Here is a 12,299-nt window from a genome sequence, read left to right on the forward strand (position 1 = left end):
ATGTCTTAAAACACGTTTTCTGTAGTGAAGTTTAAATTTTTTTATTATCCCTTGATCCAAGGGCTGACACTCTGCAGATGTGTTTGGTGGCAGAAAAACGATTTGAATGTTGCACAATTCAATGTGCGGGTGAGATGCAGCATTATCCATGAAAAGAATAATTTTTCTGTTTTGACGAATCATGTTTTGGTTAAAGTGACTTATCCATTCGCTCATGATATCTCGTATCATCCACGCTTTTTTATTAGACTTCCAGTCAACATTCAAAAGATTCAACTTTTTGCCCTTGAAACAACGAGGATTTTGTGGTTTTCCTATAACAAGAGGTTGTTCAAAGTCTCCCAGCATATTTGTACACAATAGTACAGTCAAGCGTTCCTTCGAAATTTTTCCGCCCTGGCACTTTTCATTTTTTAGACTCATTGTTTTTTCAGGAAGAGCTTTAAAAAACAACCCTGTTTCGTCACAGTCGTAAATATCCTTAGCTTCAAAATCACGACAGAAATCTTCCAGTTTGACGGTCCACTCTGTTACAACCCCAGTATCAACAGATCCACCTTCACCACTTACAGTTTTCCAAGAAATTTTATGCCGAGTTTTGAACTTGTCTAGCCATCCCACAGAAGCTTTGAACTCATTTACTCCCATAGATTTCGCAACCTCCAAAGCCTTTTCCCTAATAATAGGCCCATTAATGGGAATTTTTTTTAGCATGTTCGCGACAAAACCACTCATACGTAACATTGTCAATTTGAAGTCCAACAGTTTTCGGGAATCATTTTGGAACCTGATCATTTCCGTGTTGCCAAAATTGTTTAAGCAGTTCATTTTTTTTTCTTTAGGATGTCGCTTACCTGCATCTTCCCGATTTTGAATTTTGCAGCGAGATTGCGAACACTATTTTTTTGCCGATCATAGGCATTAATGAGTTCGACTTTATCTTTTAAAGTTAAATGTTTATGAGAAGACATTGTGCACTTCACACGACACTGAACAAAACTGAAAACTGAAGCTCAAAAGACGAAAGGCCGACCAAATTCCCCCCCCCCACTGCACACACCGAATTCATCAGAAGTTTTACACGTGCCTTAAAATTCTTGAAAAAGGGTTTAGAACCGCGTCGTAAACCTTGATAAAATTCAGAGAATCTGAAATAGAAAATAAACACACGATTGAGGCAATACGTGGAAGAAAAGTTCCTAGAAAAAGGGCCGTAAGCTCGCCCGCTGTCCGTTATGGGGAGATCAAATTAAGTGCTAATCTAAACGAAATAGTGCAGATTGCCTGTCCCTGTCCATTACAGAGAATGTCCACTAGACAGAAGCTGCAAACACGTTAAAATCAATAGAGGTGAGTTGGGGAATTTGAAAATGTCCATTGTAGAGAGATGTCCATTAACGAGAGGTGTCCGTTAGGAGAAGTTTCACTGTATATCCTAAAGAAGTGTCTAAACAGCAACTAATTACATACAAGGAGCAGGAGACCAAGAATATCAAGGCTAAATAATTTCAGTCCCTACTAATAATTAAACTTGTCAAATGTTATCAACAGATGCAACAGTATTATTCTTATGTTCCCCAACCAGTAGATATATGTTCTTGAATCCACGTGCTTTAAAATCTGGAGACAACCTCCTCCTGTTTGTTTGTTTGTTTGTTATTTGGTTTTTAGGAGCATTAGCAACTAAGGCCATATTGCTCTGGGAATATGCGGTGATCATTCCCTTGACCTTTCTGCATTCAACGTATTTGGTGGTGACGGGCACGAACCCTGGTCTAATCAAGAAGCGTGTGCTACGCACTGCTGCTCCTTCCCACCTGGCTACGGAGGCGCCTCTACCTCCTCCTACCCATCCTTATATCTATATATTTTTTCGTACCCATTCTACTTGCAATATTCAAATTCTGCATTGAGTTTATTAGAATGGTATTGCATTTCTGATATTCCTATTATGTATGTGCTGATTTAACCAATACTTTGAAGTCATCAAATTTATTAACTATACTCTTAGCATTAGTATACAAGCATGTGAGGGATTTTTTAAGATCTTTGTAACCCTTACATATTGCCTGTAGTTGTTTATGCCAATACTTTCTTTAGGAATTTTCAAATTTGATTTTTTTTTTTTTGGCTGATACAAGAATGCCAAAAAAAATTGCCATCCTTGCATCATATGCTTCTACTAATGATTAGCATTTAGCATTATCAGAATTTTTCCCATCGTTTTACGGCTAGTTCTAGCTCTTGTATAAGAACCATCATAATGAATCCATCTATGCTTTTAGCCATGATAATATTGGTCGATGCTTGATAAAATTATAGATCCCTAGTATAGCTATTTGCCAAAAGAAGACTGTCTCAACAGCATCAGTAAATAGCCCTGCACTTCTTCTGTTCTAATGTATCCCTCCATTCTTACAGAAATAATACCTTCCATCAGCAAGTGTTCATAAGGATTCATATTGAGCAACCTTATCAATCGTTTCCACACAAACGATTGATAAGGTTTCTTAGCTTTTTCACAACACTGCATAAAGAGTTCTAATTCTGTCTGTTTATGTGACATTCTTCAATTTTTATTTCATCAATTAAGTTCCTATTTTTTTATATTTTCATGGATATATATTCCCTGAACCCATAGAGAAGAGGTCATTTTAGCCCAGGGCTTGACAAGGGCTCCTGATCAGAAATTCTAGCATCCCCCTTCCAACCTTGCAAGGTTGGAGGGAGCATAAGAGTACTCATCTGCCCCAACTAACTATATCATATGAACTTGCATAATACTGCAAGTTCATATGATATAGTTAGTTTGGGAGGAGAGGCAGGTGGAGGTCCATTTCTAAACAGCTGCCTTTAAGTACAGAGATGGAGCACCCTCACCCCAACACACATCTCATCTGTGGGTAACCTACATAAAACACAACCCTTTACATAGATATTAAGACATACTACATATTAAGATTAATTATGTAGTAACAACATTCATTCTCATAATCATAGTAGTATCACTATTATGATTTGGTTTGGACAATCATATTTCCCATCTAACTGCCACATCTTTTTTATTAGACTTTCCCCATTTTACCAATCTTAGATGTAAAAAAAAAAAAAAAAAAAAAAACACCAAAGAAAGAGGTAAGCCTATAATTTTATATTTTTTAACAGATACCTATTTTTATTTTTACCCATAACAGAGACCCATAAACTCAAACCCACAACAGAGAACTACAGCTACTATTAAGCCATAAAATAAAAGTCTGCCTTAGATTTTCCAGGAATTAATAAGTTATAGATTGCTCCAGAAACAGTTAAATTCAGATGGTTGAAATCTTTAATTAACAATGCACTGTCAACTGAGGCCATAAAGTTAAATTCATCCTGGATAACACATGCTGTTATCAGGCCCAAGATAAGGATTCTGCAATATGTGCATGGCAAACGAGCACGAGATTCTATATGCACTGCAAAATCACAATATGGACAGTGATGATTTAAAAGGTAAAAAGGTAAACTGCAGGATGGAAGTCTTCTCAACAATTCATGCTGAGAGAAATGGACCATAATTTGCCACGCTGGCCCAGTACGGGTTGGCAGATTGACCGTATCTAGCAGTCAGGGGCTTGAACCCCAGTCTACTCAAGGAGCGTGTGCTACTGCACTCTCGCTTCTGACCACTTGGCTATGGAGACAATCTACTTGGTTCCAATATGCTTATATTAAGTGGTGACTGATCATATGTAATGCACAACTGAAATTTGCAGCAACGATTCACTGACAATAACCATACTGTTGCACAGTGTTTATACAAATGAAAAAAGTTGAGAACCAAATCAGCAGTTTTGTAATTTTGGAACATATAGGAATGGTTAATATTCCTTAGTGGCAAGTTCTAGATATTGTTGTTGTTGTTATTATTTGGTTTTTAGGAGCATTAGCAACTAAGGCCATATTGCTCCGGGGATATGCGGTGGTCATTCCCTGACCTTTCTGCATCCTCCGTATTTGGTGGTGACGGGCTTGAACCCCAGTCTAAAGGTTCTAGATATAACTGAATTTGAAGAATGATTGCAGTGCCATGCTGTGGTGTGAGGCTGGCATCTTTTATCAGATGTTTCCAAATTTGCTAAAAGCTACAGCAAGGTTAAATATGAGAATATTTGGCTAGTATAAACAAATTCTAGAATGAATTTGGCTGATGATGGATAAATGTAATTTTCTGTTAATTTAAAATAAGTGAAATCAGTTTTAAGCATGAGTAAAGAGAGACTAAGTCATTAATATTAATAGAATAACTGTTATATTATTTTTTATTTTAATATACTTTTGAAATAAGATTATTCTTGTTTCTTTTTTTTTTATTTTTTTATTGAGACATCCCTGCAAGCTTTATTACAAAAGTAACTGTTCTTTAATTTTTTTGTTATAAAAGCCATTTTATTAATCATTTGCTTATTATTACTATTATTTATTACATAATTTTATTAATAAGTGATCCCTTAGTAGATGTCAATTGAAACAATTAAAAGAAAGCTGTTAAGGTTTCAAAATAAAAAAAAAAAAAAAAAAAAAGAAAGAAAGAAAGAAGAAAATTAGTTAGTTCAACAGTTGCATGTTGTTATTTAATTCAAACTCCATCGACATCAATGAATGCAATTTTGAACGAAATTCTCATACTTTTCCAAATGCAAAAGACTTCTACTTATCCGAGACAATTTGGCCTGAGAATATTTCATATAAACAGTTTTAAGTGCACTAACTACATATAAAAGGGAAGCAAATAAAAAAAGAGAAAATAATTACAACAGTTTAAATTTATGATTTGCAAATTATGTACTGTACATGCTTATACACTTTAAAGTACCACATTTTTCTGAATACTCACGTTATTTTTCTTAAAAAAAAAAAAATGGAACCAAAAATTTAGGTGTGCAGCTTATTTGCAAATTTAATCCAAAGCTTGAGATTTCTCCTGAGGATATAGAGAGACAAGTGAATTTTTATGCATTACCTGCATTTTTATTAATTTCACTGTTTTTACTTACCTCTATGGCCATAGCCTAAGAGAAGTATCTTGATTATTATCAATATTTATTAAAACCTGACTTGGAATATTAAGATGCACAGAAAGTTAGCCTCTCTCTTTCAGAAATGGACATTCTTGTTTGCTAAATCATTTTTTCCCTAAATGATTCAGTCAAATATTAGGATTATGTGATTTCTGATGGAAATGAAACGGGTAACAGCACTGATATTGTTTAATAGTCAGTGGAAATGAGAGACCATTGTCTTTCATTTCCATTGACACCTTTGTCACATTCCCTTATACGAAAGAAATCACCCAATCCACTTCGTGCAGCTTGAGATTATTTCTAAGTTTGATAGCTGTTACTAGTAAATATAACCTAAAAGGTATTTTGTATAAATTCTGCTAAACAAGATCATAATGACATGCAGTTACGATCTTTCATGATTAGTGAAAAACTAAGATTAGCATTAGTAGTGGCACATGATGCAAGAAAGCACGTTTATACAACATCAGCAAAAAAAAAAAAAGCTCTTAATATTAGTATTAGTAATGGCCACATGATGCAAGAAAGCCTATGGCTTATGCTGCACCAGCCAAAAAAAAAAAAAAAAAAAATCCGAACAAAACAATGATAAAAACAAAAAAAAAAAAAAAAAAAATAAATAAATAATAATAATTAATAAAAAAAAAAAAAAAAGGAAATTAAACCTATCATCCTATGCGCTTCCCTTACCCGAAAGTACTATCCAGATGACCTTTAAATTTCCCCAAACTGTCAGCCTCTACCACTCATCCCATTTCACTCCAACAGTCTGTCTAGTTCTTCCTTGAATTTATTTAAGCTATCAACTTCCACAACAACAGACAGAAGTTTGTTCCAGTAATCAACCACTCGCTGGTTAAAGGCAAACTTTCACAATCTATTCTGCAACCATCCTAACTCAACTTGAATTAAAGTCCCCTTATGTGTAATCCGAACCAGAGGAAGAATCCCATCAACACTGAGCTTCCTCAAACGGTTCAAAGCCTTAAAAACCTCAATCAGATCACTTCACAGGTGGCTTGTCTCCAAACACTGCAATTTTCAGAATTTAAGCCTTTCTTGGTAAGAGCACCCCTATGTTTCCCTCACCAATCTCACTGCCCTTCTCTGTATTCGTTCCAGCAGCTCTACATCCTTCCTAAAAATGAGGCCTCCAGATCAGTATGCAGTATTTAAGATGTGGCCTGACCGTTGCTTTATACAATGGTATAATCACCTCCTTATCCCTACTAGCAAAATTCCTGTACATCATTGACAAAATCCCATGTACTGTTCCAGCAGCCTGTCTGCACTGCTCAGAGAACTTCATATCTGACTGCACAATTACTCCCAGGTATTTTTCATTTTCCACTACCCTGAGTGTAGTTACCACATAGTTAGTAAGTTATGCTGGGGTTTCAGCTACCTATATTCAGTCCTTTGCATTTGTCAATGTAAAACTTCAGTTGCCATTTCTCAGCCTATCTGTCTAACTTTTCAAGATCCTGTTTCGGTGACATACTGCCATTATTGTCATTAACCACCCTGCCAACCTTTGTATCATCTGAAAACTTTGACATTAAGCCTGATATGCTTTCATCAATATCATTGATAAATATACAAAACAACAATGGGCCCAACACTGAACCCTGGGGGACACCACTAATAACATTAGCCCACGAGGAGCAATTCCAATTATTACTGCTCTGTCTTCTCTCACTCAACCATCCCTTTATCCATAGCAGCAACTTGCTCTTAATGACACACTGCTCCAATTTGTACAGCAGTCTTTTATGTTCAATATTATCAAAAGATTTCCTGAAATCCAAGTGTATGATATCAAAATTATCTTTTGCATCCAGTTCATAGTAGTACACCATCAAATTGGTCAGACAAGATTTTCCCTTAACAAACCCATGCTGTGTCTGAAGTATAAGTGCAGTCTTGTCTAGATAATCTTGTATTACTTCTTTAACCAGTGCCTCCATTATTTTCCCTGGAACAGAAGTTAAGCTAACAGGTGTGTAATTACTCATGTCATCCATTGTTCTCCTTGTGTGAAATGGAGATACATTTGCACAACTCCAGTCCATAGGATTTCCCTGAATCCAAGTATGCTCTCATAATTATGGCTACAGATTTGCTTACTTCCTTTGCTGCCTCCCTTTAAGAGATAATTTAAGAGACAGAAAAAAATCGGAAATTGTGCTGCTAGTAGAAAATAATTCCTTTTTTTTTTTATGTCTTGAAAAATGGCGGGTATAGGGTATTCAAGAAAATACAGTAATTGCCAGTGTTTTTCTTCTTGAATGATGTCCCTATTTTTTTTTTTTTTTTTCAGCTGAAACATTCTGCATTTTCTTTAAACACAAATTGGTTCACATCCAATTCTTTAGATTCAGCATATATAGTAGCAATCTAAAGGGAGTTTATGCTTTGCTGGCTGATAATTTCAATAGTGTATAATTATCATAATGTCCTTCTTCTATGTCATTTGGATTAGTGTAATTAATGAACTACTTCCTCATTTGTTAGAAAGTGATAACCCAGATAATTACAAAAACAACCTGCAGCTAACAGCACAGTCCATGGATTGTCTAGTTTTTTGCACTGCTGTTAAAATGCCCAATGAATTTTCCACAGAGTTCATTGAAATGTGCATAAAAAACATTGTTTATAAAAATTGAAATCTTAGACTATAAAAATAAAAAACGAGGATTATTTTTTATGTGTCGGTGTGTGTAGAAATGAAATCAGTCAGAGAAGCTTATCCATGCCATTTCTGTATAACACCAATTGCACTGCTGTGATGCATACAAATTCTGCACCATATGAAGGCAGAAGGCATCATACTGAAGTAACACGGATGAAATTTACTCATCTTTGCTTCAATCGTATTGCTTCATATTGCTTTTTATAAGCAGGTTTTATTTATGTAAGTAGGTATCATGGTTTTATTATCTTCATGTGACAGTTTCGTTAATTACAAATAAGAGCTAAATGTATCAATTTCTTTGAGTCAGATTAGGGAAGAAAAATAAAAAAAATTTCAGACGACTGGTATTCACATAACTGTAATTCTACTAAATCAATTTCTTTATGAATTCTTTTAAGTCTTCCTTTGATTGTTGCCACTCAAGAACATCCAGTTTCCAAATTAAAATTAATAAAACAATCATTCTTGATCCAAAATGTCTCAGAACAGGTTATCAATAATATCTATACAAAGTGAAATGTGTGGTGAAGTTGATCTGCACAGGATTATTTAGGCAACTTTCATTGGCCAAAGCCAGAAAAATTAGCTTTATTTAAATTTAGTTAAAATGATGTTGCCATTATAAATTTGATTTACTTCAAATTTTTATCTCCAAATGTATGATTTATATAATTCATAAATATTCATTGTTTTTTACTTTATTATTGTGTAGAATTATAGCTCAAAGGCCTCTAGTTGTTGAATTACAGTAGTAATGATTCAGAAACAACTTCAAAAACAACTGCCTCTTTATTCTGCATATGTATATTTTCATGTAGTATATGGTTAAATTAAAAGACAGAAAAGTAATAAGTAAAAGCCATTAAAATGTTATCCCCTTGAAGTGCATTAGTTTTCTTCTTGCCATTATTATATAACTGCAAGAAGAAACTAATTGCAACATTATGTAATGCATGGAAGATAAGGGTGTATTTTAGGAGGAATCTCAATGAACAGCGAGCTCATTTCTGACTGGCTAGCAGAGAACTTTTGGAGATACCAGCCACCAGAGAAATCAACCAGGGGGTCTGATATTTAAGTATATGAATATTCTAATTTATATTTCATTATTATAATGAAATATTATTTTATATTTTATTTATTTATATTATAAAGAAATATTTAATTTATATTTCATTATAATAACATATCTGTTAATTTATGGCCAGTCAGAAGCACAAAGCAGTAAGTCACGGCAATAGAAAGAGCAAAGGAACACAAGTTTGGCTAAAACAAGTTAGTCAAAGTTTACTCCAAAGCAGAAACAATACAACACTGATAAGTATAGCATGTCCTGAAACACCAATAGGGGCCTGTATCAATAGTGGTCCATCAAGTAAACAAAAAAACAATTTATAATAAAAAAAAAAAAATATATATATATATATATATATATATATATATATAGCTGTAGAAAAAGCATAGAAAAATATTAAAATGAAAATGAGTTTTATTGAGTACTGCATACAATTTTGAAGGCATCATTTTTGAAAATGATGTGGATCTGTTGGAACAGGTGCAGAGAAGAGCAATGAGATTAGTGAGTGGAACAAAAGTGTACTCTTACCAAGAAAAACTTCAGTTCTGCAAATTGCAACACTGTGTAGAGTTACAGTGTAGTTCATAGCTATGAACGTATCAAGTAAGCTAAATGTTGATGGCATCCTTACTCTAACTCACATAACACATATGAAAGGTCATAAATTCACGGAGGAAGGCCTTACAGGCAGATGTGTGGGAATTTGTCTTTAGCCAGTGGATAGTTGGGCTGAACTGATTATAGGTACACTTTGTAACGGTGTTGAAGGCATGGCCAAATTCGGGCCGGATTCCAGCAAAAGAAATGTGAGTTTTTTAATAGACCTTAATTTTTGGCTAGTGAAAAAAGGTTAGTTTATGCCAGTAATTCGGGACGGATTCAAGCAAAATAAGCCACTTCCTCCGGAGGTATACCCATAATCTGGAGTATAACCGGCAAAATAATAATAATAAATAAATAAAATTTAACAGGTTCACAGTAATTGAGTGATTCAGTTGTATTGCGTCAATTACTATGAAACAGAAATCGGTACCCTCGTTTTCAGCCAGGAGCTATTCGAAAGGCTTCCTGCTCTAAGCAGGCCAGGGAGATGTATAATTTGAAATAAATGATGTTATTATACAGCTATGAAACACACTATGGCAAGGACAAAAAATAAAATAGAATAAATATAATAAATAACTAAATGACAACTCCGATTACTTCGTTTACAAAATCGAAACCAAACATGAAACTAAGACAAAATAAATAACATCAAAGCATATATTGAGAAAAATAATACTTATAAACATTCACTTACAGGCTTATAAACTACAGCTGATGGATCAGGATAATGCATGCTTGCCTATGTCGATAACTGACACAAAATACTGTTCACATAGAATAAACACTAGTTTTCCCAAACGATGCATATGCCATCACACATATCCATTTACTAATATGATAAAAAGCAAGTTTCACAAAAGTCACGTGCAGTTCTGGTTACGCCATCTATAAAAAACAATATCAAACTAGTCACACCGGTTCTACAGTAAATTGATTCTTGAAACCGAAAAGATAAAAAAAAAATACACACAGTTAGCTGGAAAATTATTTTGCGCCCATATTTGTTATTTCTAATTAAAATGTGTTATTAATATGCCATTAAATACGTACAAAACGGAAAACAATATGTAACACATATAATTGTAATACTGTAGTGGCTTCTTAACTGTATTCTGATATTTAAGAATTTTCTTTTGCTTGGTAATTTCATTTATGGGTGCAATTCTAATAATTTGCATTGAAAATTTGAAACAAGTTATTATTATTTTATTATTTTGCTAACTAGTGCATTTCATCGAATGTTGTATTTATCAGTTCGTGACGTTTCAAATTTCAACAGCTTGAATTGCAATTCTACAAAATGAACACAATTTTATTTTTAATTATTTATTTTTTTGCAACTTGCTTATTGTTGAAGGTTTAGTTTAGAGACAATCAGGTACACAGATTAGTAATTATCTGTGTACAGATTTTATTATTATTATTATTAGCCACATGATGCAAGGAAGCCTGAGGCTTATGCTGCACCAGTCAAAAACATTTTCCGAGTTACCCTGACAAAGAGAAAGAGAGGGAGGGGAATCACCAAGAAAGAGAAGGATGATGATATCCAGCTCAGGACCCTGGGTGCCAAGAGCCCATGCTCACCAGATGTGAGCCCCTAATCTGTGTACACAGATTAACACTATTCTATGTACTTTTAACACTAATCTGTGATCAGGTAAATCTCATTTAATAAAGAAAAAAAAAAAGGGTGTGGCTTTTGACACACCCTACGTTGGTACAGCCTTTCTAAATAAAATAATAATAAAGCACATTAGCGTTTTGATGACTTGGCACATATTTTCAAAATCAATAGCTGAGAGGGAGAATGCTGCTTTTCTACAGCATTTAACCTAACTTTCTCAACATAATCACGTTTTTTTATAAAAAGATTTCGCACATTACGCCCACAAAAAATCGAATACGCTTTACACATCTTCGCGCAAGCACTCAGTTAATTGCATTGTTGTTCTCATCTGGCTGCCAAAGAAGGAAAGACAGAACTTAATCCGTTTTGGTACCTAGTGATGTAATAATTCTCAGTGAATACGTAACCGACACTTTTCAGTAGTAGTTTTTGTACCATTTGTTGTATGTGTTAAGCATATGCCTCTACTAATGCTAATGATATATGTACACTGCTCGACAAAATTAACAGAACAAAATGTTTTTCTTGAATATTTTATTGGGAACAGTGTCGTCGATGGCAAATATTTGATATAATAGGCATCCTGGCATGCAAATTCCAAGTATCCAATAGAAATCGATCTACCCCCTTAAAGAGCGCACATTATGCAAATTATTCATGCCGATAAAAACACGGTTGCGATCACATCACTTCATTTCCTTTTTTGGCTTGCTCAGTGGGTGGCAAGTCAACGTCGTTTAGAACTATAGATGATACCTTCAGATGGCGGAACGTTGGACGACTTGAAGCCGAGCAGTCGCAGGCGGAGGTGGCACGTTCGCTTAATGTGTCAGGCAATTTGTCTCGTCACTATGGAAGCAGTTTCTAGATCTTCACGTAGCCTACAGAGGGCTGTGTTATAGACGGAATTAAAAAAGAAATTCCAACAGACTTATCTGATATATGAAACAATTCAAATTTCAAATTATTATATTAGGGCCACCCATAAGTTCTTACATATGCCCGTACATGTATAATGTCTGTAAATTGCGTGTGTTCTCTGGTCAATTTGCCTGTTTTGCTGGAAGAAAAAAAAACCTGTTTCTGGGGAGGGGAGGAAACCTTGCTATCTACGCCTGAGACCGACTAACTCAGCCACGGAGTTAGTCGGTCTCAGGCGACTGACTCCGAGGCGTCATTGACGGGATTCGAACCCGGGTCTTTTCCACCCGGTGTTGGGAG

At 34.7% G+C, this 12,299-nt stretch overlaps 1 protein-coding gene across 1 annotated transcript in view; it reads right to left on the minus strand.

Annotated features, from left to right (window-relative positions):
* Positions 1–10,258, minus strand: part of LOC150082283 (galectin-8-like) — a 67,688-nt gene extending 57,430 nt beyond the window's left edge. Inside the window, exon 1 of the mRNA XM_090380472.1 lies at positions 10,143–10,258. Coding sequence (XP_090236598.1) covers positions 10,143–10,181 — 39 coding nt within the window. The 5' untranslated portion in view covers positions 10,182–10,258. The remainder of the gene's footprint in view (positions 1–10,142) is intronic.
* Positions 10,259–12,299: the final 2,041 nt, after the last annotated feature.

Source organism: Mastigoproctus giganteus, chromosome 8 (genome assembly GCF_048544385.1).
Source record: "Mastigoproctus giganteus isolate SK-2022 chromosome 8, ASM4854438v1, whole genome shotgun sequence".
NCBI classification, from domain to species: Eukaryota; Metazoa; Arthropoda; class Arachnida; order Uropygi; family Thelyphonidae; genus Mastigoproctus; species Mastigoproctus giganteus.